This window comes from Penicillium canescens (assembly GCF_028828765.1).
Source record: "Penicillium canescens strain IBT 15451 chromosome Unknown utg000007l_segment0_segment0, whole genome shotgun sequence".
NCBI classification, from domain to species: Eukaryota; Fungi; Ascomycota; class Eurotiomycetes; order Eurotiales; family Aspergillaceae; genus Penicillium; species Penicillium canescens.
In genome coordinates, this window is record NW_026703969.1 from 1380136 (window position 1) to 1407123 (window position 26988).

A 26988-nucleotide genomic window follows, 5' to 3' on the forward strand; every position below is an offset into this window, starting at 1 on the left:
TAAACCCCCGAATGAGATTACATATCACCTGAAAAAGTATGAGTCTATAAGAAAAAGCCCTTTTGGTCATCGTTGTTTGGATATAAAATGTCAATTTACCGTATTTACTATGGGTGCTATTTTTGTCGTGTGTCAAATTTGATGGGGTTCAACTGTCGCGTGTGTGAAATCAATTACCCGTTTGGTACAGTACTGGGTACTGTAATATCAGCAGTAAGGCGCAATCCCAATTAATGACAACTCTGCGCTCAAACTGTCGACGTGTCGCCCCACTAATTCATGCGCTTCCAAAGTCTTGAGCTGGAAAATTCTTCCCGGCAACACAATAAAAAACTATTTTCATCTATACGTGGAGGGACGGATACGTTTGATGTTCAAGGTAACAAAGCACTGTCTGTTTCGACAAGCTGACATATATCCCACTTCCCTTCTACATTAATAGACCGCCTATTGAGGTGAGAAGATATAAACGGCGTTGTCGCTGAAAATCAAAAATAGCACCATCGACACCTTTCCTTAATGTATATAAAGCCGCCGTTAAATCCCTACAATGTCATATCCAAATGGCCGCCGCGACAGCTCTATCCATTGTGGCGTGTTCATAGAACTCTTTGCTTAGGCCATGGTAAAGTTTTCCTCTAGAATTGGTGACCTCGAGTCCCACTAATGTAAGTAGCATGCTTCCAACGCGCCCGACTCGGTATCAGCCCTAGTGGTAACTCTCGTATTTGGTATTGTTAGCTTTCTGTTTATGAGTTACATGTTTGCGCTATTGCGTCACAGATACCCTCATGTTTATATGTCGAGCAAGCAAACGGGGTACCTGCCCATATATGATGGTCTTACCAAAACATGGACGGAGTGGTGGGACCTGTTACTAAGTCTGTACACACTTCGGGATGATCATGTGTTATATCATCATTCGCTAGATTCGTATCTTTTGCTTCGATTTCTTCGATTTTGCGCCTCGACGTTGTTCGTTGGTACGTGTATCACGTGGCCCATACTTCTCCCCTTTAACCGCAGCGGAGGAGGTGAAATGGTCCAGTTGAATTCTTTGACCATTTCGAATATTGCAAAGGAGTCATCTTTGAGATATTACGCACACTGTTTGAGCGCCTGGGCCTTTCTGGGTATGGTTGAAAGCACCCCTTTGACTCTTTTCCGCTAACATAAATAGGGTGGTTCTTCGTAAGTCTTACCCGGGAGTACAATATGTTTATCAGGTTGTTCCGCAAAGCTATAGTAGATCACCTCGAAACGGGGGACACGTTATGCAGGACCGTCCTTTTTACGGGTGTGCCAGTGGAAGGCCTACGCCGGAGTCAAGTAGTAGATCGTATCGGGCGGGAGAAGTTGTCTATGATCTGGGAAGTACCCGATACAAAGGACGTCGAGAAGAAAATCCAGGAACACGATCAGACTGTCAAGGTGATTGAGGAATGTGTGGTGGAGTACATTCGGCGGCGCCAGCAAGCATATAGGAAGTCTACGCCCACTGTAACGTCGAAAACATCCAAACACAAAACAGCGGCCATAGTACCCAACCACTCGCTAACAGACCACCAGAGCGTCCTTGGGACGGAAATGCAGGCAACTATCATGTGGGCCAAGTCAAGGATGCCAAGGTTGAAACAGGAGATCGAGGACCTACAGTGTAAAGGTATAACCAATGCCCCGGTTCTTCCTTGTATATTCGTAGAGTTCAATAGATATGTTGATGCGAGCTCCACTTTTCCACCGGGTATGTTGTATGCGCCTCCAAACCATCGATCACAAGCTTAGACTGTTCCCTAGGGCTCCGGCGCTATGATGCAGTCAAGGACCAAATCATCTGGGAAAACCTGCGGTTCACGGGTAGCCAGCGCACTTTCCACAATATATGGGTCGGTATATGGATTGCAATTATCACCCTTCTCTACGCTGTTCCAGTGACCATGGCTGCTGCCTTTACAAGTACTGACCTCTGGGCCGAGCTCCGACCCACACTAACCATTCTCGTCCGCGTACCGGCGTGGTTTAGGGGGCAGTCGCAGGTCTTTTCCCTGCTGCCCTTACTTCCATTTTGATGGCTGTTGCTCGGACTCCAATTCGCTGTAAGTTATCCTCTAGCTGGAGCTCTGTGTTGGTAGGTGCACTAACACGTTCTCTAGGGACTATCAGGCAGAGTGGCATACCAACCCTGTCTTCGCTTGAGCTCTGCATTCACAAGGTTTTCTTTGGCTTCTTGCTCATCCAGATACTACTGGTGACAGGTGTCTCTATTGCTGCTCCACCTCTCATTTCCCAGGTCATCCGGCGCCCTGAGGTGGCCGATATCGTCATATGTTCGATCATCAACCGTACGTCTAATTTTTACCTCTCGTATATACTCTTGCAAGGTCTTACCCTGAGTGCAAGCAAGCTACTTCAAGTAGGCAGACTGGTTGTCAATGGATCACTAGGCAAGCTCTTTGATAACACCCCCGCAAAGTGTATCACCGATGGTCTGAACCAAGGCTGAAATGGGCGAACATCTATTCCCGCTCCACTCTGCTCGTAGTACTAGGTAAGTAGGCCCGAATCCTTATTGTGACTATTCTCGTTCTAAAATCTAAAAGGAATCGCATACTCATGTATCGCGCCTCTGGTTGTGGGCGCGGCCGCCCTGGGGTTATATCTCTTCTTTATCATCTACCGATACAACATTCTCTACATTATGAAGGCGACGATTGACACACGGGGCAAGAGTTTTCTACTGGCCCTACAGCATGTCACCATCGGGTGCTACCTACTGATTATGTACCTCATCAGCGTGTTTGCCATAGGACTCCTGAATGACCGGTCGGCAGTCGGCCCTATGATTGTGACTGTCGTCTTACTCGTGACTGTCGTGATCTACCACTGCTATCTAAGTATGATGATCCGGCCATTTGCTGGTGGTATCCCACGGCCGGCAGAGAAGAAAGGCGCGCCGCGGTTTCGTACTCCCGCGAGTGAACTCTGGACACCACGTATCTGGTTCCCACATGATTTTACTGGGACGATCAAGACTGAATTGGAACAGCTCTCAGGGTTCATGATCGCCATTGATTCTGCTGCCTGGCTGGATGATCATGGTAAAATCGTAATAAGCTTCCCGGAAGCGGCAGCTATTGTCAACCCGTGCGGTAGACCCCTATCTGCTAGAGTGATCTCATAACGCGGAAGTTCTTAACAGTGGACATGTGGACTATGCGACTTTACAGCTGCTAGCCTTACAATCCAGCATAGAGTTAAAAGAATTTATAGAATGCTTGAGACACCATTAGTAGTGCCAACCTTTAAAGGGAAGAAAGCAGAATGTACTAACGCTTGCTACACGACACTGTGGGGATTGAAGGCGGAATCTATGTAGCCGACGATACTATATTTCTTTTACGCTTAATAGTATGCGACATTTAACATTACCAAAAAGACTTTACGACATCCTGTAAATGTAAAGAATACATCTTCAGCCGTACTGTAGAATATTACAGTCTTAGTATTTGAAAACTATATATTAGATTGGGAAACATATTTTAAAATGTGTGCGGGTGAAAATTCGGTTGATGTACAGTACATGAAAGGTATCTTACTCCCAACCAAGAGATGATTTCAGTCCCCTCCTGAAGAGTGGTTTAGGCTTCTATATGGGGGACAGGTCCTTGAACGTGGTCAGGTACTAATATACCCTTTTGCCGACACAATCAACCGGCTTGGCTTAATTCTTGGCGAATGCACTGAGCGATATCACGTGAAGTTTTATCCATTTTTTGTATTTAGTCTTGTCTTTCAGACCGTTCTTGATCCCGTTTTCCGACAATCGCTTTCGGAGTGCAAATACGATAGTCTTATTGGCATTTTTTGGTGTAGCTGTAAAGTCAAACTACCAATTAGGGTTAAATAGATATACTGCCGGCAGAACCCGACGCACTATAAATAGCAGTACAGGTGCTCCCAATTGGGGAGTAGACTTAAATCATCTCGTTTATTGGTCATTTTTGTACATGTTCTCAAAATATATCATTCATACATACACACTAGTTCTTAATGGTTTATACCGTGCCCCGAATTTGCCGAGATCGATAAGTTCGACATAAACATGCAGCCTCGTGATGAAGCTAGAATTTGCCCTACAATTTGGTGATCCCAACTTTGTCACAGTACGAGTACGTACACGGTATGACTTTGTCTGATCTGAATTTGGATCTCCGTTTGATCTTATTATAGACGTGGAATCAGACACAATCATTTCTTTCCCGATGTCTCTAGTAGAAAAGGTCTCCTGCATACAACACTTGAGGGCTCAAGTGGCGCGAATCTGTCACTGGGGTTTACCAATCGCCCTTTAGTAATGAATTGCTTTTCGAGTGATCTCCTCTATAAAAGAATACCATAGTCAATAACGCAGACTCATGCGATTGAAGGATGCATTGCACAATCGCAGGTTACTGCCGGTCCCTCCGAAACGTGTCCGTGACCCAGAAGATAGGTCGCAGCTGAGAAACAACGCCGGAAAAACCAAGTATCTAGACTTAAACAAGCCCTTGCCCCTGTCTCCGGAAGAACAGGCTGAAGCACAAGAAGCCCTCCATCAAGATATTGTCAACTTACTTACGGTCAGGACATCACACACGAGTCTCATCGAACTTCCTAGAGAAACGCCGAGTACAGACGATCTTTCGGAGGGGAGAACAAGCCCCGAACCAGTTTCCTACCAAGAGGATGGGGAGCACTCCAGAGGAATGAACGATGAGAATCATGATACCTCGCGACTTACAGTCCTTTGTGACTTAGTTGACAACGAATCTACGTCGACTCAGAGTGAAGGTGGATCGCGGGTCACTGTAACCGAGCTACAAGAGGCGCTCATGAAGGCAAACCCTACCCTATGGGAACTACACCTGAGAGCGCTAAACCCGGAGGTGCCTGGTACAGAGGAATACTATACGACCCTGACCATAGCTCCCAATACCCCTGTCAGCTGGACACCTGAATCATGGCTCGATCAGTATAAATGGGAACTGAATATTTGCAGTCATATAACCGGACTTATATTGGAAAGATACAAACCACAAGGCGCCAAGGACCATGAGGTTTTCGATCCGATTTCAACCCAGGGCAAACACTGGCCAAGGGTTCATCAGGCGTTTTGGCGAGTGTGGACATTCTGTTTGACCTTTGGCTGTAACAAAGGCCGGGAATGGGATATCCAGAAGCAACAACAGTGGCTAGCCGGCAGTGCCTGTGATACTGAAATGATTGGAGCGACAATTGATCCGTCCGATACCCCCACTGAGCATTGGACGCTTCTTCCTGAAGGATTCGGCTACGGGAACCATATGGGGTTATCGGTCTGTGAGGTGGAGGATATGCAGATTCTTTGGAAATTTCTCGAGGATATACTACGGGAACATGTAGGGGCCCCGCCACCGGATTGGAAATGGGAACCAGAGTATCAATGTATGGCCCCGCATCCACGCATTTCATGTCCACTCCTAACATATTATGATTATAGATGAATGGGTCTACTATATGCTCACTCTTGGCTTCGCCGCCGTCAGTCATCTGCTCTCTCGAAATGACCCATATGAACGGGCGGCGCAACTGCGATGGACAACCCAACCCTGGTGTTTGCCTCGGCAAAGTCGGAGGCCGTTTTTAGTTAGGGCATGCGACGTGTGGCTACATCAGAATACTGGCAATATCTCCAAAAGTTTAGATAGAGAGCGGGTTTAATCAACGTGTGAGTGGGGACGCAGACTGGCGTCCCCAGACTAAACTTGGACGAGTGGAGTAGAGCTCTATGCTCGAACTGTATATTAGCTGAGAAATGAACTGTTTTATTTATTTTTATTTTTTTCCTTCCTTGCTTGATGTTGCTTTTCGGATTCTTTTTTTAGAATTTTTTTTTTTTTTTGTTGTCTTCCTTTTTTCTTTTTTTCTCCTTTCTTTTTCTGTCAGGTCTTTTTCCCCTGTCTCTAGTATGACTAATCAATGATAAAGTAACGTATTTCACTAGCGAGCTGCGCACACGGGCGAGCTGCGCAGCCCTGAACACATAGCAAAAGCGATAAATTACAACATGATATTTCAACAATCAACGCTTTTATTGAATTTCATTACTCGCTAATAGCAATTGATAAGCATTTTAAATATCATATATCAATGTTGAACAAATCGAGAACTTACATTGCTATAGTTGACTCTAGATACAAGACGTAGCGCGAGGAAGCAAAAGAAAGGTAGCTTCCTCGCGTTCAGGGGCACCCATGTACACCATGTGGGTCCCGTGCGGATCATATCTCCATCCGTTCCGCATGCTTCATCTATATCCTTGACATCCATCCTGATTACGACACATAGTGTATTTATGGAGGACCTCAAGCGATAGAACATGTCTGACTTTCCAGCATCCTGATCATGAGAGGTGATAGTGAGAAGCGGTTGCGGAGGGATGCCCGCTAATCAGGTTGTTTTCGTCTACTTTAACGTGCCTAGTATTCGCTTCACGACTCCTTCACGCCCACGATTTCTTGCAATATCTACCAGAGCCCTGACCCAGTGTCTGTGGATTCGATCCACGAATCAAGCTGTAAGGCATTTCAAAGAAATGCAGCCACGTGGTATTGCCTTCCACATACAGCCCATAGCAATGGAAGTAGCTGAGATTCAGTCTCCGTCCCGACACCAACCCATGCCCCATGCTGTCGGAGCAGCTTTACAGGTTCGAGGTGTCCATATTTAGCCGCCCAGCAGAACAACGACTCACCGGAACGAGTCGATGTATTAGGATCTGCTCCCACTGAAAGCAAAAGTTTCACGATTTCGAGGTGTCTTTGTTGTGCCGCAGTCGACAAGGCCGTCTGGCCGCTCTTGGAATCCACACATGATAGAACTTTCCGCGAGACAGGTACATCCAAAAACTTCCTGAGAGTTTCGATACGACCATAATGTGCTGCCCAGTGTAGAGCACTACTTTTAGAATAACGAATGTTATGCAGATAAAGTGTGCTGTTAAGTAAGAATCGCAAGCGCTTGCACACTCGCAATAGAGAACTTATGTCACAATCTTGGTCAGAACAATCGGCAGTATAGACCAAAATTTTATTGGGCAGACCTAGGAATTGCATTGACGATATCCACGGAGATTTTGTATGTGGCTCATGGTAGAAGTAGACCAGCTTGATATCGGTGATTGACAGGTGACGATCCCATAAATATTTCGACTTTTTGTTTTTTTTTTTTTTTTTTTTTTTTTTTTTGGTGGCCCATGAACATTAATCTATCAAATGATCCACTCCGCCCAACCGGCTAGAGGTTTGGCTCCTTTTGTTCTCCGATTGGCGACATGCATTTGAGAAAGATTTGAAGCGAAATTTACTGAGAGAAATATGACTTTACCTTCATGAAACAGTGCTCCTAGTTGGCCTACAACCTCTTATCATGCCGGGCGGATTCCTGAGATGGATTCCCTTCCACTTCGAATCCCTCGCGGACTACTGTATCCCTTCTATCCAACCGCAGGAGCGTCTACGGCCCGAGCGGTGACCATGGCAACGGATCGTCACCGGCGTGTATGGCCGCCCACCCCTCTTGAAAATTCATGACCGCGATGGAGTCGTGAACTGGAGCTTCCAACGCGACGACGTCACGCAGCCACTGCCGGACGATGTTCATAAATGTCTCTATGCCCACGCCAACGATGCCACGGAGCTTAAGTATATGAACAACGGCACTAGTGTCGGTGCCGTCTATAGTGATCTTGCCCTCGTTATCAACCACGCCCCCGAAAATCCAGCGACGGACAAGCTCATAACTTTTGCGCTTTGTAGAAGGAACGAAGTCCTCTGGAATGCGCATACACTCGAACCCCTACCGGGCAATTTACTTGCTGTGGGTACTACTGGTCAACGAACCTGGGACGGTATTCTTGTCTATAATGCTAGCGCCGCCAACACCCTCGTTGCAAACCCTCCAATTCTTCAAAACATCACCGGCTTACGAGCTATGCACGGTTTGATTTGGGATGAACAAGGACAAATGCTATGGGCTGCTGGCACGGACGCCGCAGCGGATGGCACCGATCTAACCCCTGCTTATGGGATTATCGTGGGATACCCCTGGGACTCTAGGACGGGCCTACTGTCTAAGGACGATCGCTTTATCTATAAACTACCCGAGGCATACCTAATTGAGGCTGAATGGGGTAAGGGATACCCTTGGTGGGCCGGTTTGCATGACCTAGTACCTATCCCTGGTCAGCGGAAATTCCTTGTGTCGGAAGACCGCGGTCTACACGCATTTGATATCGAGACGGGTCAGTTCACAGAACATTATGAGAACGTCACCAATAAATATTTACTAGGATTTGAGGTTACAACCAACGATCGCCATGGGTATACTGGTGACGGGAGGTGGGAGGAGTTACCTCAGTCGGACCTAAAGAGTTTTAGTATTGCACCCGATGGCAGTTTCATCTATGTGCAGTCATTGTGGACTAAGTTCCGTGGTTCCCACACGAGTTTGGTTGTTCAGGGCAAGAGACGCAAGATCAATATCGGCGATGAGATCTATAGGTCGCGGTGGTTTGGAAATCTGGATGGCTGGCCTAAACCTTGAACGTTGTTAGGATCGTTTCAAACATAATACGACCCTAATTTCGAGTAAATCTTGCTTATAGGTTGGATTGACTTGACAATTTGTCCCATTTGCATCTGAAATGTCTAGTGTGATATAGTTGGCCTTGTTGAATATGGATATTGAGATCCGTGAAGAGCACGTGGAGTGCTTTAACGTGGAGAGAATGACTTAACTAGCCAATTCTGTTTACAAAGTTATGCCGCTTTCGCCACTGGCTTCTTAGGTCGCGTAAAATCGGTTTGGCTCACAATGTCCGATCAAAATCACGATGTCCAGTCAGGGTCACGATTACCAGTTGGGACCACAACTCTCCGCCATTCATCGAGAGTTTGGCAACGGTCGAGGATAAGAAGCAAATAGTAGGTATGGTCATAAGGCATGCGTCGTGGCCACATTTGCATCATATTATCCGAGGTACCACCATCGCGACACAACGGTTTGGTATTGTGGATACTCAGATTTCATTGTCAAATAGCGCGTGAAAATCAGCAAGCGTGCAGGTTTGTTGCCAATATTAGCCTCTGGATCAAGCACTGTGAACAAAGCAAGGCGAGCGAGAATGGACCTAATTATTATGAAAGATATTAACTGTTGCCTTTGTTGGCATTACATTACAGTATTTTGTTCTCTCTCCTGGCCGGATTATTAGCAATCCCAGTAAATAATAAAGATTTGTTCGGAGCTGTTGGAAAGAGACAAGGATATGTAAGTGTGAGAAGTACATTTAAATCGCTCTTTCGGGTGGCGGTTCACTTATTATATGCCAGGAAATCAATATTAATGTCATCACGGGGAGCAGCGAAGATTGTGATCCTACACGGCTTCGATCCAAAAAGCCCGGCAGCAAGATGGGGAGGAGGAGGAGCAGCTATAACGCACCAAGAAATGGAAATATCTAGCTCTCTCAATTCCTTATGGATGAACAGTTACATTTCTGTTCCCTAGAACAGCAGCCCAACCCTTCTATATACGCTGCGCGGGTGAGTGATTACTAGGCCGATATGGAAATAGTTAATCTACTACTTAACGGAAATTGCTAAAATGTCATTATCATTGAATTTTATATGTCGTTATATCTGAATATTATCCTCCAGCTAGACTATATCAATCAAGCTTGTTTCAAAAATCAATATTAGACAGCACCATACATTTCCAAGTGTTTCATGACCAAACAGCTGCTCCCACCGCACAGCGCACGCAACCAGACTGGGTATGAAAAACTAGCCCGCGCGTGAGCAGAAGAAGCCTGCATGCTGGACTCCCTACAGGGCCTCGACCCAGCTCCTGGGCTGTCCTCTGAAAATACCCAAGTCGGCAGGAACTGACGGAACCTGGCGAAAGCACCAGGACCCGGACCCAGATACACCCCAGGCCAAGCGGATGGTCGGCGCACTTGCGGACGTCGGCCATCGTAACCCCTCGGGCAGCTCTACTGGGTCGATCCTCATCACACCCAGGGACCCGCACTCAGCTTCTGCCATGGCGACCTCGTCGGGGGTTGCGTCTAGGCGGAGAGCGGCGAGGGCAGTGGTTGTAGAGATGCCAAGGAGGAGAGAGAGGTAGGTGAGGGGTTTCATGTTGGAGTTGGATCAGGCGATGACCTTATAGAGTGGTGTAGTTAGCCGCCCCCCCCCCCCCCAACCCCCCAAAAAGAAAAAAGAAGACGAAGAGCAAAGGAGGCCTGATTGAGAAAGAAAGATGGGAGAAAGAGGATTTCGTACCTTCGAAACTCACGCAGGAATACTGGAAGGGTATTTAATGAGTGTAAAGGAGAAGGTGGCAGGCGCTAATCATCTGGGAAATGAAGATATTAATATGTTGGGAAGCAGCGGGCTTGATCCCTGGCTGCTACTAGCGGGCAAGGATATAAGACTCTCGTGCTGAGCAGGGGCGTGGTGAGGTTCGGTGCTAGATCTCAGCGCTTAGCCTAGTGAGGAGCCTGCTTCTGTAAGGCCGCGGGCGTCAGGCGAACAGGCGACGTGGTCGAAATTGGCCCCGGGCAGCCCAACTCTTCGCTCGGAGGGACAACAGGTCTGGTTGGTGGCTTAAAAGCTGCTATCGGGGGCATCTTGTAGGCGCCGCCTGAGTTATTCAAGCCAGTGATAGCAGGCTTATTGGGGGGGGTTAGTGTGCCGGAGTCGCTCGGCCCGGGGGCCAAATTCGTCGCTCATGGATAGCTCATGAGTGAGGCTCTTGGATGATGTAGATTGCTTGCCATCTTTTGTACTTCGTCTGGGATATGGAAGCTGCTTATTATGCGTCCTTTTGTGGCGCCTCAGGTGCTCAGCTCGAGTCAAGACCTTGGACGGAGAGTGAGCGTGAGCCCATAGAGAGATTGAGAGTATGCTGACCTTGTTGCAGCCAGGGTAGTCGCAAGCATGTATCCGTTTACCCTTCTTTGCCTTGCTGATACGTTTTGTAACTGGTGTTAATGTGATGGGGAAAACAACGGGCGCAGGGCTGCGACGTCTGCTAAAATCCATTCGCGGCATATCGAATCGAAAGGTTGCTTGAGAGTATAGTAACAGAAGAGCCGGGTACAATGCTGTGAGACGAACGCGATCACCTCAGTGCGGCGCTTTATGGACTCTATACTGTAGATGAAAATGGGAGGCGGGGTCCTATTGGTGGGTGCGGGTAACGTCAGTATCACTGGCCCCCACTCAAAGTGCTTAAAACTACAGTAGCTGTTATCCGAGACAAAGAATCTGAGGATGTACGAGGCTAGCTCCAAACAGAAACCAAGCACGGACGCTCTCGAATAATTCAAAGTAGGTCGAGTTGCGATTGTTAGTTTAAAATTGATAGATGGATTTGAAAAGAAATCGACAAAACAGTCCCGTAATGACAGATTAGCAAGGTGTACTCCGTATTCAGAAGAGAAAATAAATGAAGGCTAGTTCAACCGTCATGGCGTGCTCCGAAAAGGTCTTGCGAATTGGCAAAAAAAAAAAAAAAACCCCTCCAAAAAAAGGGAAAAGGAACAAAGAAGTGGAAGTTGACCCTTTGAAAAAGAAAATAAGAAAATAATTTTTGTTTTTCATTTTGTCTTTTTACTGAAAGGTAAAAACGCCCACGCTAATATAATTATACACTAGTTGACCAGGGATTGGTGTGATTCCTTTGTAGCAGGTTGTTGCGGTCCTCCAGAATAAGCAACGTACAGAGAGTATTGCCGCAGGAACGTATCTCATACCTGCGCACAATACCGAGCCCCAAAACATCCAAAACACCATACTGAATATCTCAACAACCACGCTTTTATTTATTTTATTGCTTCGATAGTTATTGATAAGGCTTATCAACGCTATATATCCGGTTCAAGGAAATCGATACGCTGCATTGTCATGGTATCGAAAATAAATTGCTGTGAGCCTGATGTATACATATTTGAATCACTGAGACATAAAAGTTTTGTAATAACCCCAAAGAGCCTAGATATAACCTAAAAGGTATTGTGCTATAAGTCAAAGTCCTTATAGACGACCGTTGTTGAGATATCAAGCTGTAATTGATCCTATTTAGTATGGTGGTTTCGGTGCGCAGCTCGGTAGTGAGCTACATTATCTACACTGGTATTCAAACCGGACTGGGGCTTTCATCGTGAACGGTTGGATTTTCATGCTTTTCATGTTGCAGAAATATGCCATGCCGCGACAACAGTCCAGTGGTTCTAGGCTAGCTCTGCCAGTTTTAATATTCATGATCAGTCTAATTTTAATATAAGCCGATCCTCTTTTTACTTTTATTTTAGCCATAGGTACTGAAAGAGATATGTGATAGCTTGAAAGAATCAGTGTATATTACCGACCACATGTTCCTAAAGAAATCTCTCATGGTACTACGATACTCGATTTAAAGATCCTCGAGCTTGTCAAACGATATTTAATCACCCTTGTAACATTCACCAAGCGCGTCTAATATACAAACTTTATATATCAAGAATAGTCAATGTTACTGTGATGACTATCCGCCACATTTCGTTTATCTGCTATAGAAGTAAGTCACACTATGCTCTTTCATTAGAGTAACAATCCCCAAATTAGAATGAGGCCGCTAGCGACAAGGCTAAAGTATTACAATTAGCGCTATCACAGGCTGGTTTTGTTTGTCATTGCCCTTGCAAGAAGGAATAGATTGTCGCCTCGAAAGCCGAGCATTGCAAGGAGGAATCATAATCCATCTCCTTAGGTAAGGTCTCTTATCGAAGCAAGCGCTGAATAGCGGTGCTGTGCGACATAGTGTGAAGGGCGTGTGGGTCCATCCCTCCATGAACAAAAAACGAGGTCTGTGGTCACTGTACATACTACCAGTCTCGTATGTAGGAGACACATATAGAGCTGGGATGATATAAGAGTTGAAAGGATTTTAGAGGTTCAACCGTACGCATTTGGGATCCATCCGAGAAGAGAAACAATCCAAAATCAGATAGAAGTAGTCCATAAAGGGCATCTATTATGGCAAATACATAGACGAAGAATCATTCTAACCAGAAGGAAGCATCGCGTATATACCTCATCAAGACGTTAGGTGTGATTAGGCTGTCTGAATGCCCTTCACTGCATGTTCGTACGGGCGAGAGTGGCAGTTCAGATAGTGGCTCCTTGCGCGTACGGCTGCACCGTGCTTTTGTAAGGCCCATGGAATACTCGATAGAGCCAGATGTAGACCCGCTAACAGAGATATCATCCAGTGAAACCCTACACGCTCCATAAACTGGATGGTGAATAGGGGGAAAACACAGGACACCCCATATAGCATAGACACGTCTACTGCGAGGACAGAAGCACCGAGCTCGGCACCATGCACTTCGTTTTTGTAGCGTGCATAAACCAACTATTCGCGGAGCGGATGAGCGGTGGTCGTTCAAAAGACGGAAGGAGCACAATACCTGTGGTAAGGCAAAACCAAATCCGAAAACTGCAGACGCTAGAATCACCCAGGTCCAATGAACATTGTGACGTGGCAGCCACGCGAGACTATCTCAATGTCAGTATGTCTTCAGGTGCAAACGAGCAAGTTTCATTTGATAACGCGAGATTTCCGAATTTGGGAAGGGAATGGCAAAGCAGTATCCAATGCTTACGTTAAGAGAGAACTCCACATCGGCGGTACCCGCTAACTTGCCGCCGACAAGAATGTATTCCGGGTCTTTTTCCACGGAGCCTTGTCTGCCTTGTCTTTTTTTTTCAACAAATCCCATCACCGGGAAGGCTACAAAGCCTGCTGCCAGTTGGGCTAAGAAGGCCAGCCCCGTCTGGTATGGGGAGAATCCATAGACCTCGTTCAACATGATCGGGAACGCTGCGTAGAAAACGAAAAGCACGAGCTGGCCCGCAACAGTAATAGAGGTAGTGGGGAATATGATAGGCTCCACCCAGAGCATATGGAGTGGGCGTAGGAGGGCGGGACCTACGACCTTGCGCCAGTCATGGCGAGGGGAACCGATCGCCTTCCTCCGCACCTCTGGCTCGTAGGTCTCTGCGATGGGAAGGGCTGCGAGAAAGCAGACACTGGCCAGTACGGCTATCAGCCGAAAGGTCCACCGCCATCCGCCAGCGTCCACAACGGACTGTCCGATGATACGCCCAACTGTTGGTGCAGCGATACCTCCAAGTCCAAAGAGCAGAAATATGGGAATATGGGAACTGCCAGACGGTCCTCAGGCATTTTCCAGAAATCATTCAAGACTCCCACGAATATGGTCACCAACGGAGAGCCAAAAATTCCCGAAATGGCACCGGCAACGGCCAGAGTTCGAAAGTTTGACGCCGTGGTACAGACGATAGTGAAGACGAGGTAAAGAAGCAGAGAGCATTTAATAGCCCACTGTCTCCCAAACTCCTCTGACAACGCCGAGGAGAGAAGAGGACCAATGGTAAATCCCATAGCATACAGGGTAACAGGGGATATAGCCAAGGTAGATCCAATCTGGAACTCTGCTCTAATGCCTGGAATGCCAGCAATGTAGATCGAATTTGCCAGGGTGCTAGATTAAATCTTTAGTGGAAGCCCAAATAGCAAAGATCTGAACTTACATCTCAAAGAACGAGGCAATTGCAACTATAGAGATCAGGACTTTGGTAGCAATGCCCCACTGGCGAGCGCTATAGTTAGCAGGTTGGGAGGCGACTTTTGCGTGCTGTACTAAGTGGATATCCCAGAGAGTGGAGTCACTAGAATGGAGGGTAGTATCACTAGAGTGGAGGGCATGTTCACTAGAAGAGAGGGAGATGGGTGATGGGGTTTCTGGTTCCACCAGAACCGTTATCCCCAACTTGTCGTCTGTGCCACTAAAAGGAAGGTCGGTGTGTGTATCCATGTTGAACAACAAATTGATGGCAATATATCAAGTTGAATAGACCACAATAAAAAGGTATACAAGCAAAAAAGCGCTGTAAAACAAGAAGGAAGATCTTGCCAGAGGACGGGCATAACATGTATTAAATACCCCAAGAAGGGAACCCATAGGGAATAGACCATGGCTAGATCGCAACACGACACCTATGGCAATATCACCTAGGAAGGTGAGTATGTGTCGTCATGTTTCTGCATGTGTTGATTCCCCGGGCCACTCACAGTGAGAAATAACCGATGAGGCCTGTCTTATCAGGGTTGTTCGGTCAAAGAAACGGATGTATACCCGTAATATGTCTAGTCTATACTACGATATCCAGTAAAATTGATATGCTTAGTGAAAGCAGTCACGATTGCTACATTTTCTAACCCTTTTTGGTAGATTGTGCGTGATAAAGAAATCTGTTCTAGACCCACCCACACAGGGCCCTAGGCGCAGGATCTCGTCTTATATACAGTTAGTCCAGGTAGGTTTCCTCTTTGACCAAGAGAGTCATACCTGGACCTCAAACTCCTCGCATTCGTCATGTATCCACGTCGCCACTCTTCTTGGATAGGTGGAAAGGGGAAAGTCCAGCGCCTTCTTTATATGCTATGGGACGGATCACGAATACAGCTTCAAGCTCGGAAGGGTCTTTTTTCAAGCATGCGAAAGAAGGTAATCATCTCCTAGTACCCTGGATCCGATGTTTGACGAGCTAACAGTTTGCTGTATTTCCAGTCGATACAGTTGCATCATAACAGTCTCGATAGCCTCCCAGGTACACATGGACTGCAACATGTGCTTCTTCAAGGATACACCCCCATCCTCCAACTGAATGAGGTAGGCAATAAGGCACGCGCTGCAATCGCCTTGTCACCAAGCCAGGGATTATGCTACTACCCGGGAAGCTCCACGGAGGGTATAAGCGTTTCTCCTCGACCAGCTCTTTGCCGATTGCTGCAAGCCTGCGGTCACTGCAAGTCTCACGCTCAGCTATCAACGGCCAGTGCCCCCAGACGCGGAGCTATTCCTAGAAGCCTGGCCAACAAAGGTCAATGGTCGGAAGATTGAGATGGAGGGTTCAATCAGGATACTGGACAGAGACACCCGCGATATGACCACAGTGGTCACAGCCTCTGCGCTATTTATTAGCCCTCGGAAGTAGAGTGGCCCAGCGACTGAAGGATGTATACAGTCCGCGCTGTGTACCTATCATGCTGCCAGTCATCTTGTATGTCTAACCGTCGAACCCGTCTAGCATTGAGGATGTCGCGAATCAGAACTGGGTTGAGAAGGTACTAAGGCCTGCGGCGGGAGTTGACAGGTAGCAGTAGGCTGCGGCATTAGACATCTATCATGATAGGCATTTTTAGGCCAACCTTTCCAACCTTTTCATTATCAGATTTCACTGTAGTATTTGGCGGCCGAGGATCCAAGGCCCGGCGAGGGATTCTTGCCTCGTACCGAAGATAGAGTCATTTTCCACCGAAGAGTATCGGTCATAGAAGTCCAGTAATGTTGCGAGATGCGACTTATCTTACTAGTAACAGAGCGGATGTTTGTTGGTATTGAAAGTAGAAAGTAATATATGTAGCCTATCCTCTCCTCAATATATGCGGGCTACTTCTAAAGAGAATAAATTTTTGAATAATGTCTTAGAGCCACTGAGTAGAAAGGAACGACGGTTGCCATTGTCAATGTCGCAATATACGGTAGCATAGCTCTCACCGGTTAGCAATATGTGTCTTGAGATCTGTAGACTAGTTAATTTTAGATCAAATCTCGCAGTATGCTATTTTCAGTCCAATGCTAATTATAGGACACGGTGAAGCGACCTACAGCCGTGTTACTTATAAAGCCATCTAGTGTATTCCATGGTTATCTATTTTCGAATCTTAACGCAATGACAGGACCAACTCTACATAGCAATGAATATGAGCCATCGGGGGTCTGGTCTTCCTCGCACGGGTCATATCCAGCTATTAAATCATCCACACCCAAGGATCCTTCGCGCTATGCAAATCTTGGATCCCATTGGAACGGTTCCTCTCAGAAAACACCGAAAAGCCGCATCGGGAAGCGGCCTATTTCATATAGAAAGCCAGCCAAGCCCTATACGCGTCCCACCCACCCTGTCCTAGAGACCCAACAGGAATCTTCGTTAGTGCAAGATGAGATTTCCTCATTTGAAAAGAGATTCTCTGCTCTAGAGAAACGGTTGTCCGTTCTAGAAAATGACTGGACTAAACGATGGGCCCAGCTACAGAATTCGACTTCAATCCTTGGCAAGCAGCAGGATACAATGTGAGTTGCCCTTTTGCTGCCAATAGAAGTGATCTGAGACAGAAAAGCCACCATACGCTTATATTGCTCTCCACCAAACAGTCCGAGCTGTTACATCCGGATGGTCTAGACTTCTATCCTACCGATGAGAAACCTCAGCCACAAGCGCTAGTAAGCCCAGGGCTAGAAGACCAAGGCTCAATCAATCCGGAACTTTTGAGCAACGCATTTGATAGCGAGATGTTTGCAGAAGAGTCTGCCGGAGCTGCCTTTGGCAATCTAATTATGTAGACTAAGGTTTTGCTTAATATTTTATATGGGGTACCTGAAACACATTTTACTTAGCCTCGCTAGTCTAACGTGCACGGGAGGTGGCGAGATAAGGCGGTGTGCCGAAATTCCCTGATGGTACTCGAACGCAAATGAACATCTCTCGATCATTGAACCGAACCGTAAGCTGTCGGTTGAGTGCTCGGCGTTCTCGATGGTCTTTTTACAATTAGCGTGGACGATCTCGAAGTTTGCTTCTCTGTCGTCTTGATTCAAGGTTCTGGATGCGTGGGAAGTTCGTCCCTATCAAAGTATATGCGAGTGAGACTGCACGCCCTGTAGGTAAAGACAACATCCGACAGTGTCACAAGAGAGTACATGTAGATATACAGTGGACTCCACTAGACAGCGATCCACGGATATGCAGCTGCAGTTTGCATGTACTTTGTACCTGGTAATGTATTGGGTTATCCACTAAAGAAGCCACAAAGAAGCATCAAAGAAGAAACAAAGAACCCCTGGCGCACATGCTTCAGACCGAAACGATCTGAGACGCTGATGTTCCTATCAATGAGTGGGAAATGGGCCCATCCTAATTGCCGGTAAAGACCATGTTAGCAATTCAGACCTGTTGCGCTTTCTATTGTTGCACCTATGGGGCACACTGATCCCTGTTCCGACATAATCCAAGGCGTCCGGGGTTTGGTTGGTTCTCGGCTTGCGCTTCAGGTAGCTACGGCCTTCAAGATTCACAACACGCCGTTGGTTTGTTTGTTTCGTCCTAATCCGTAGAATTATTTACGACCACTGGTTGAAGAGGAGTTCAGCGCTCTTATCTATTATAATATCCCACACAACTATTCTTCCTTGCTAAGAAGCTTCCGAACGAAGAACGCAATTTACAAATTATCTGAGGCCCCAAATTCACTGATTTCTAATTCTCTTCGCCTATCGCGATCCGGCGTCTTGAATGTGAAAATGCATTTTCTTGACTTACCTGCGGCATTGCTGTTTCTAGCTGCAGATTTTCTGGACGCAGAAGTGACATTAACTCGTTGGCTCGATCCAGCCAGCGGTTTTACTCTCTCCTCAACCGCTACCTTTATCAGCGTAATTCGCATTCGCTGAAGCAGGGGAGTTCAGCGTTGTTGTGGGCTGCCCAGCGAGGGAGCGAGGCGACGGCTCGAACCTGCGTTTCAGAAGGAGCTGATGTTAAGATTTTGGACAAATTCAACAGAACACCACTATTCTTGGCTGCGTCGAAGGGCAGTGAGGAGGTGGTGAAGGTGTTACTTGCGACAAAGGGGGTAAATGCCGACTCGAAGGATCGGTTCGGCTGCACACCGTTAACTGAGGCTGCATCGCATGGGCACGAGGCAGTAGTGAGGCTGTTACTTGCGACGGGGAAAGTCGACGCGGACTCGGAGGACTCCTACGGCATGACACCATTGTCTTGGGCAGCGTCGTATGGGCACGAGGCAGTAGTGAGGCTGTTACTTGCGACGGGGAAAGTCGACGCGGACTCGAAGGACTCCGACGGCATGACACGCTCCTACGGCATGACACCATTGTCGTGGGCAGCGTCGTATGGACACGAGGCAGTAGTGAGGCTGTTACTTGAGACGGAGAAGGTCAACGCGGACTCGAAGGACTCCTACGGCATGACACCATTGTCGTGGGCAGCGTCGTATGGGCACGAGGCAGTAGTGAGGCTGTTACTTGCGACGGGGAAGGTTGAAGCGGACTCGAAGGACTCCTACGGTTTCACACCGTTGTCTATGGCGGCGTCGAAGGGCTACGAGGCAGTGGTGAAGCTGTTACTTGCGACAGGTAGGGTGGACGTGGACTCGAAGGACCCCGGCGGTCGGACGCCGTTGTCTGGGGCCGCGTCGGCCGGTCACGAAGCAGTGCTGAGGCTGTTACTTGCGACTAGGAGGGCGCGGGAATCAAGTTCTAAAGAGTGTTAGGTCAGACCGAATTCGAAACCTACTATATAGTAAGGCTCACTATCTAGCGCTCTAGCTTTGAAAGCTGGATAGCATTGCCAGTCTTTTAAGGTAAAGTTGTTTGTTAACGAAACGCGGAAGCATGTAGAGATTTTGCTACGAACTGGCTTACTCAGCAATTAAACAAAGGCTCCAGAGAACCAAAGTCGTTATATACCGGAACAACTACAGATAAGTGAGGTGGGAGTAATTGGATACCGTACAGTAGAATTCGAAATCAGTTTTAACTCTAAACTCTTACTTTTTATGTCCCGGACCCTAGGTGGAGACACGCTAATCTAATTTTAGCTCTTCCCCTGTTAATCCATGTAGGGCTGTATTGTATTCACTGGTAACCACAATGAGTCATTGTTATAGTACCGTAATTTCATGTAGAAACAGATGGAATCCATCGTGCAAACAGATCAAACAAAAGAGAATCCTAACAATCTGGCAAGATCTTCTTTCATTCTCTCATATCTTGCTTGGGCTATTTGTCAAGCGCAGCCTTCGCCCACACTCTTTTGCATCCAAAAGAAGGCTGTAGTGACGCCATAGAGAACTTATCCTGGTACGCAACTTGTTTCTCTATAGCTCTGACTTCTGCTATCTACTGCGGTTCTCATTCGTCACCAAGTCCTAAGCAAATCCGGTACTTGGGGAAGCTGACATGGACCCTCCCAGGACTGCCATCGTACTGTAGAGATGACACAGAGCCCATATCATGACGATTTCATCCCTCATCCCGAAGATCCTGCAACATGGGAAAACAACTCACAGTACGCTCCAACACCTGGATATTGCGGTAGTCCCAATGCAACACGGTTCAACTACAGTCCTTCCCCCTCTGTTGTGCTAGAAGATCAGTCACAGTCGGATATTCTTAGGCTGCTCCAGTTGTCTGAATGGGAAGAAGGAAGAGTATACGACAAGGACCCGCCGACCTGTATACACTACCGTCTAGAGTGGCGTGTTACAGTCAACAATCGAGAGGTATCAAAGGACACGGAGGAAGATCTTGTTTTGGCCCCTAGTGCCTTTTGGCAGCTGTTCTTGGAAAAGAAATTAGAGAAAGTTCTTCGACGAAAAATTGCCCGTCATCGTCAGGTGAGAGCTGATGACACTGCGATTGTCGTTTCAGTGAACGACCGAACCCAGCGCAATTTGACTAAACGATTTGATGATACCGAGATCATTTGGACCGCCATCGAGAAGCAGCTTCGGATGTGGTCAGGTCTATTCTCCCGGGGTAAAGAGCTCACGTTGAAGATAAGTTTCAATTACGTAGACGATCGTCACTCTCCTCCAGCCGCCGGTCGGAAAGGGGAGAAAAGAGGAAAAGCCTCTGTCACGAAGAGAATGCTCGATGAGAGAGCCGCTCAGATTGATGCTGAGCAGGATGCTTCTGGAGAAAGACCTATCTGGCGCAGCGTCTACAACCTGATGCGATGCGCATCCTCGACTTGCCCATTAGGCCCATATTGTTGGGTGCATCCAATGGGAAAAAAGCATTACCAACTGAAGACTCATCATCTGAAGCGGCTCGTTACCCACGTCGAAAAAGGTGGGGTGTTAGACGGGCACAAGGATGTGCCAGAAACAGTATGCGAAGAATTATATATGGAAGAGCAACAGAGACAGGGAAAGAACAATCGCAAAGGAGGACATGTGACAGGAAATGGAGCACCATATCCTGCTATCAACATCAATGTCCTGCCCTCGCAGTCTTCTACCTCTGCGGCTGCACAGGTTTCTGCTGACTTCCAGTCCATGCAATCTCCAGGCCCGCTTGAGATCCCTGGACCTAGGGATGAAGCGGTCAAGGAATATGGTGAATGGCAGGTGTCAAATGTCACTGATGACACTCTCAAGGCTGCATTTCGAGAGATCTGTGACATGATGATCGACAATGGTCTTGATCTTGAGCAGGTCTACAAGGATCAAGACCCGGAATTCTTTATCGAAAAGGGCATAAAGATAGGTATTGCTCGACGGTTCGTAGAAGACATTCGGCGCTGGGTCGAGAATGTGAAGAAAGCAATCCCTATATATGACATAATTTAGCAACTACCTGCTTTGGCGTTGGAGCACATGGCGTTTAGGAGATTTAATTTAGCATAGTGCTGTTGACCGCAGGTTCAATTAACATACTACTGGTTTCACGAGTGTTGATTTGTGTAGTTGGAATTGTTGTTTAGAGGCTACAGTAATACATACTATAATTTAAGCCAGGAAAAAAAGTAGCTGAATTCGTTGAACTTTTTACCCATCATTTCCACGTACCATTACTACAGCGTTTTTGACAGACTTGGGCCGGATCTCCACCAGAGGTGGGGCTGGGTTACACTGATATTGTGGGGATGGCAATCAGAATACTGAGTAGTTTACGGTTTCCGCAGCAATGTGAGGTGACACTGTGTAACTACGGGTTCAGAAAAGCTGGCAGAATTGCATGACATTCACTGCTAAATTTGTTCTAGAAGAAGCTCCAAAGTCCCGGCGCCATATAGACCTCTTCTTCGGTCGTGTTGGCCTTCGCTTGTTAGTTGAGGTTATGCCTTGTTGGTGACTCAAGTATTTAGGCTTAGCTTTCCTGCGAATTCCCTCAGAATACATCTGACGGCCCTGTAAATATGTACTGCACTATATGCATCAAATTTACACAGAATGGGAGATACAAAAAATAAGCCCCAGTACTCTAGGCGGCGGTCCGAACTCTCATAGATACTGTATTTCTCATTCTCAACGTAACGTGGCCACCAGTACTGGCAGTACATGTATTCCAAGCATCAACCTAAATGCTTCATTCATCCGACGACTTGTTCCCTCTTTCCTGATATAGAATATGACCAGTATACTGTCCCTGTTCATCGTGGTAGATATGAGCTGTTTGAGCCTTGTTGTTTTTGAATTGTTCCTCCGTTGCAAACAAAGCTGTAGCATGCGGAGTGAGATCGGTATGGCTCGTGTGCGATGGATTCCTGCAATGGTAAGATTTCTGGAAGATAGCAACTTCCTATTGCACTTAATATATAGAATAACTACCGGTTCTCTAAGTATCCAAAATCTGGAGTGCGTAGCCACCCAGGAAGGTTAAAAAGAATGGGGTGGATGGCATAAAATCGGATCGACTTAAAATCAGAAAAGTGGAACCATATAAACAAATCGAATCGACCACCATCCTATTTACCGCTATTGGATAGAGAAAGGAGGGGCAGCGCTCGTTCGAGGGGGGTGTTGGAAGCCGGCGTCACGTGATCGACCTCGCCTCCACCCCTTAACAAGCCAAGATAGTTAGCTTGACAATGGCTGTTGCGCGATTACGTAATCTACACGTGAGGCCTCAATTCTCTCCCTCCCTCTCCCTCCCTCTCTCTCTGTCTCTGTCTCTGTCTCTGTCTCTGTCTCTGTCTCTGTCTATGCCTGTCTGTGATTCAGAATCTTCGAGGAACCTTTACAAGCGACATCAGCAACTCTTCTTACACTTGGGACGAAATGAGTCAGGCTACTCCGGTGCGGATAGTCCTTCCATATCGCGAACAACCTTTTCAAAAGCCTACAGCAATCATCAACGCTTTCTTTACATGGCGAGGTATTCAACCCCCCGAGAAGACTACTATACACATATATGCAGTGATCCTCGATCTTCTCGGTTATATCTCGTTCTCGATCTCCACTGCAAAACACATCCAAATGTCGATCTTAGCAATTTAGACCTCGAAGTCTTCAAAGTCTCAGGAATTGATCCATTGTGCGTTACCCTCTTCTATAACCTAACTAAGCTAACTATATTTAGTACATTTCAGGATCTCGGAGAGGTAGCTCGCAAGCAGGTTCACCAACGATCTGCTTCTCTGGATTGGGGGGAAGGCAACCACTCTAGTCAGAGGAATTAGTCGGTGTTGTACCAGCACAGGGAGGACAGGATCCCGCTATATTCGTGTCTTGCGCATCGAGAACCAACGGGAGGTCTCTCAGAAACCCTGAGGGAGGTACGCATGGGTCATTTGCAGTGCTTCTTGCGGGTGTACAAAAGATAATGTGATCTCGATTCATGTGTTTAGGAACACGCGTACAAGCTGCGTATGTCTTGCAAGCCCATTCACACATTGCGTGAGAGTGAAGGAAGTCGGTTAATATTGAATATCGCAGAGAGGACCTTCACACAAAGCGGATCGTGATGCGAGAGACGTAGTCTTGAAAGGGAAGGCGGCTCGAAGAGGAGACAATCTGTATTTATAGAATCAATGGTCTGTTCTACAGCTCTAAACACTATTCAAAAAGATAACTTACTTCGTCCTTGGTTATAATAGTTGCGGGCTAAAGGGGCAGCGCGATCGACGGAATAATTAAGAGGTTCAGCCCCTGGAACACGAAGGCTTCCGCGGGTCTGTTTGATCGAATTTGTGATGGTATGATACTGCTTCGATGAGGGGGCAACGGAAGTGGATATTGCCCCTACGGTAAGACTCGCGTAGTTCAGAATCTTGTGTTTCGGATGTATAGATATTTCCTGTCGAACAAAGAGCATGAATGATACTTTATAAGCAGACAAACCAGGTTTGTGTCCGTATGGAGCAAAGTTGCCGAGAACCAATAGTATGCCTGAGTTTACCGCTGTTGGCTGAGATTTCAATGTGGCTACGTATCCTTACGAACTGCTTGCAGGTATTGGCCAATAGCTGGGCTGCATTTGCAGGAGCCATGCAGGAGCAATCACATTAGGCGTTTGTTGATAGTTCAGCGTCTCTGAGCCGACCGAGACCGAAGCACAATCATCAGGACCTACACATAGGCGGTGGAGTGAGTCGGCCTAATTTTCTTTCCGCTGGACCTATAAATGCGTAGCGTCTTAGCTGGCCTGGCAAATATCGTACGTAGCTTGTCATTGGGTACCTTGATTTAGGTGGACTTTTGAAAGGACCCAACTTACTGCCTATTTATAGTTCCTATCATTTACAAAAGCTAATGATTGCTCCGTGTCCTCTGATATGGACCGATTATTCACTTTGACTTTCCACTCGATAGTATACCGAATAAAGCTTGCGGGAAGCTCGTCGTCTGGCCTATTTGCTTCCCACTCGGAGAGCTGAAGCAGCTTATTGGCTTCCGGTGGGGTTGAAAGTAAGGGCTCGGAACCGTCCTGGGGGCAACGGTTCGGTGAAGGGCTGAAACCATATTCTGATGGTGGCGTGTGTTCGTAATACCCAGGCGTTGGGGCATATTGCGAATCCTGGTCCGACGGATCGAGGTTCTGGGCTTGGGATTCATCACCGTTGGGATAGAAGTGGTTAATCATCGTCCTCAATTTCCTAATAAACCGAACTTCAGCACATTGTGGTCATGGAGGGTTCAACAGAAGGGGACCAAAGGAATCCAGCATTTGTAGGGTAGGTAAGTCGGTTGGTAAAAAATATTTCGTCCTACCAGTATTGTATCTACGTATGTTTTCGCTCGTCCACTGGATTAGTAGAGTAGTCGAATGAATGTGGTTAGCTAAAGGGCGAGGAGAAGTGGCTAGCCAACCGACCGAATCTCCTGCTAGCTCAGCTGTTTGACTTGGTTGCAAGTGAATGGCTCTAGGCACGCATAGCCCATACAACTATGATACGATAGCTATTTTTATGCCATTATATATTAACCGGCCCTTACATTTTTTTACAAAAATTACAGACCCTCCTAGCGGAGGGTCCGCCACCCATATGAAAGGGATCACCCAAATGACAGATTTTTTTTAAATTTACCATTTTCACATTGATCCTCCACCACGCAGCCCACCATGCCTAAAACCAATAAAGAAATAGAGATCCAGATTGAGAAAGCAATGGACTCTCTCTCTGAGCAATCTAAACCCAATATTGCAAAAACTGCGCGAGAATTCGCGGTCCCCGAAGGTCGACTCCGACGGCGATGGAAAGGTGGAAAATCGCTTTTTCAAAGACAACCCAATGGCCGGAGGCTTAATTCCATACAAGAGCAGGCTTTATGTGAATATATCAATTACTTTGATACGGTCGGAGCATCGATAAATCGCCGTCAAATTGCTATTGCAGCCAATTCAATCCTCGAAGAAGACCACCATGACGAGAGCGAACCGCCCCCTCAAATCGGTGACCACTGGCTAAAACGTTTTCTTAAACGTAATCCTGAGTACTATGTACGACGGAGGAAGGCTCTTGATGTTGAAAGAAGTGCTGCACTTGATAAATCTGTTGTTGAGAGGTGGTTTCAAGACTACAAACAAGTGGTGACTGAGCACGGTATATGCCAGCAAGACATCTACAATTTTGATGAAACTGGCTTTCAAATTGGTGTCGGACGTGATCAATTTATCATTACTAGACATCCAAAAAAGAAGCTATTCAATGGATCTATCACAAACCGAGAATCTGTGACTGTTTTGGAGGCTGTCTCTGCTGATGGTTTTGCCTGCCCGCCGCTTATTATTCTAAGTGCAAAGCAAGCCTTAGCACGCTGGTTTGATGCTATTAAGGAAGATGAGCATCTAGCTGTCACTGACACCGGCTATATCAATGATACCTTAGCATTCCAGTGGATTCAGCTATTCCATAAGTGGACTATTGGCCGTACACTAGGTGCAAAAAGGCTTGTGTTATGCGACCGTTTTGGAGCCCATATGACGCGTCAATTCGTCCAATTTTGTGAGAAGAATAATATCATTTTATTCTTTTTACTCTCGCATACTAGTCATATATTACAGCCTCTCGATGTCGGAGTGTTTAGTGTTTATAAACACTGGCATAGTGAGGCTGTCGAGGCCGCAACAATGACTGGATGCCGCAAGTTCTCAAAGGATGAATTCCTACATTCCATAGGGGAAATTCGTCGAAAAACCTTCAAACCGCATACAATTAAGCTTGGATTTAAATTGACAGGCCTTTGGCCTATTAATTCTAAGCTTATTACCGACGAATTAGAGTCATACGATCCATACTATGACAATCTATACCGGTCGAATACACCATCAATAAACTCACAAAACACTGAGTTTAGCACCCCAAAAACCGCTGAAAAAGTGAGAAGAATAAGCCTACGGCTTAATCAATATGATCCTACAACTCAGCATTTCAAAGAGGGGTTGGCAAAGCTTGCAAAAGGTGCCGAGGCGCAGGCTACTTTAGCTCTCCAGCTACAGCGGGAATTCGATCGAACACAAGCTATCATGGGAGCTCGCCACGCCCGGTATGATGCATCTCGCCGTCATGTACGGATTACCGGCATCATGAATTCAAACCAGCTCAAAGAAATAAAGCGAAAAGAATATAAACTGAGCGAAAAAGCCGATCAAGAGAAAACGAGGCGGAAGTGGAAGAAGGTATTGGTCGAAATCAGGAAGCATGGAAGGGCCAAAAAACGCAGTGGAAATTAAATTGCTTTTGTATTCTAGTAGTAAGTTGACTAATTCATCTATATCTCTTATTAAATTAATTAATTTACTATGTGGTG

The 26988-nt window shown here is 46.7% G+C and overlaps 10 protein-coding genes across 10 annotated transcripts; 8 read left to right on the forward strand and 2 right to left on the reverse strand.

The window, feature by feature from the left end:
- Positions 1–1362: 1362 nt before the first annotated feature.
- Positions 1363–3181, forward strand: N7446_010759 (uncharacterized protein; the record flags this gene model as incomplete). The annotated part of the gene is made up of 7 exons (XM_058519502.1): positions 1363–1500; positions 1570–1744; positions 1798–1956; positions 2031–2096; positions 2154–2486; positions 2543–2548; positions 2601–3181. The coding sequence occupies 7 exons, from the start codon at positions 1363–1365 to the stop codon at positions 3179–3181; spliced, it is 1458 nt and encodes a 485-aa protein (XP_058368340.1).
- Positions 3182–4415: 1234 nt separating this feature from the next.
- On the forward strand, positions 4416–5522 carry N7446_010760 (uncharacterized protein; the record flags this gene model as incomplete). The annotated part of the gene is made up of 1 exon (XM_058519503.1): positions 4416–5522. The coding sequence occupies one exon, from the start codon at positions 4416–4418 to the stop codon at positions 5520–5522; it is 1107 nt and encodes a 368-aa protein (XP_058368341.1).
- A 1924-nt stretch (positions 5523–7446) lies between these two features.
- Positions 7447–8622, forward strand: N7446_010761 (uncharacterized protein; the record flags this gene model as incomplete). The annotated part of the gene is made up of 2 exons (XM_058519504.1): positions 7447–7547; positions 7635–8622. The coding sequence occupies 2 exons, from the start codon at positions 7447–7449 to the stop codon at positions 8620–8622; spliced, it is 1089 nt and encodes a 362-aa protein (XP_058368342.1).
- Positions 8623–9905: 1283 nt separating this feature from the next.
- Positions 9906–10220, reverse strand: N7446_010762 (uncharacterized protein; the record flags this gene model as incomplete). Its single annotated transcript, XM_058519505.1, has 1 exon — positions 9906–10220. The coding sequence occupies one exon, from the start codon at positions 10218–10220 to the stop codon at positions 9906–9908; it is 315 nt and encodes a 104-aa protein (XP_058368343.1).
- Positions 10221–13179: 2959 nt separating this feature from the next.
- Positions 13180–14965, reverse strand: N7446_010763 (MFS general substrate transporter; the record flags this gene model as incomplete). The annotated part of the gene is made up of 5 exons (XM_058519506.1): positions 13180–13479; positions 13535–13626; positions 13657–14253; positions 14301–14632; positions 14682–14965. 5 exons carry the CDS (start codon positions 14963–14965, stop codon positions 13180–13182), a joined length of 1605 nt encoding a protein of 534 aa, XP_058368344.1.
- A 798-nt stretch (positions 14966–15763) lies between these two features.
- Positions 15764–16148, forward strand: N7446_010764 (PaaI family thioesterase; the record flags this gene model as incomplete). Its single annotated transcript, XM_058519507.1, is given in 2 exon segments — positions 15764–15910; positions 15927–16148. Coding segments are annotated over 2 exon segments (369 nt in total), but the record flags the coding sequence as incomplete, so codon positions are not given.
- A 738-nt stretch (positions 16149–16886) lies between these two features.
- Positions 16887–17557, forward strand: N7446_010765 (uncharacterized protein; the record flags this gene model as incomplete). Its single annotated transcript, XM_058519508.1, has 2 exons — positions 16887–17287; positions 17314–17557. The coding sequence occupies 2 exons, from the start codon at positions 16887–16889 to the stop codon at positions 17555–17557; spliced, it is 645 nt and encodes a 214-aa protein (XP_058368346.1).
- A 633-nt stretch (positions 17558–18190) lies between these two features.
- N7446_010766 (ankyrin repeat domain-containing protein) lies at positions 18191–19503 on the forward strand (the record flags this gene model as incomplete). Its single annotated transcript, XM_058519509.1, has 2 exons — positions 18191–18301; positions 18646–19503. The coding sequence occupies 2 exons, from the start codon at positions 18191–18193 to the stop codon at positions 19501–19503; spliced, it is 969 nt and encodes a 322-aa protein (XP_058368347.1).
- Positions 19504–20226: 723 nt separating this feature from the next.
- On the forward strand, positions 20227–21585 carry N7446_010767 (uncharacterized protein; the record flags this gene model as incomplete). Its single annotated transcript, XM_058519510.1, has 1 exon — positions 20227–21585. One exon carries the CDS (start codon positions 20227–20229, stop codon positions 21583–21585), a length of 1359 nt encoding a protein of 452 aa, XP_058368348.1.
- A 3715-nt stretch (positions 21586–25300) lies between these two features.
- On the forward strand, positions 25301–26911 carry N7446_010768 (transposase; the record flags this gene model as incomplete). Its single annotated transcript, XM_058519511.1, has 1 exon — positions 25301–26911. One exon carries the CDS (start codon positions 25301–25303, stop codon positions 26909–26911), a length of 1611 nt encoding a protein of 536 aa, XP_058368349.1.
- Positions 26912–26988: the final 77 nt, after the last annotated feature.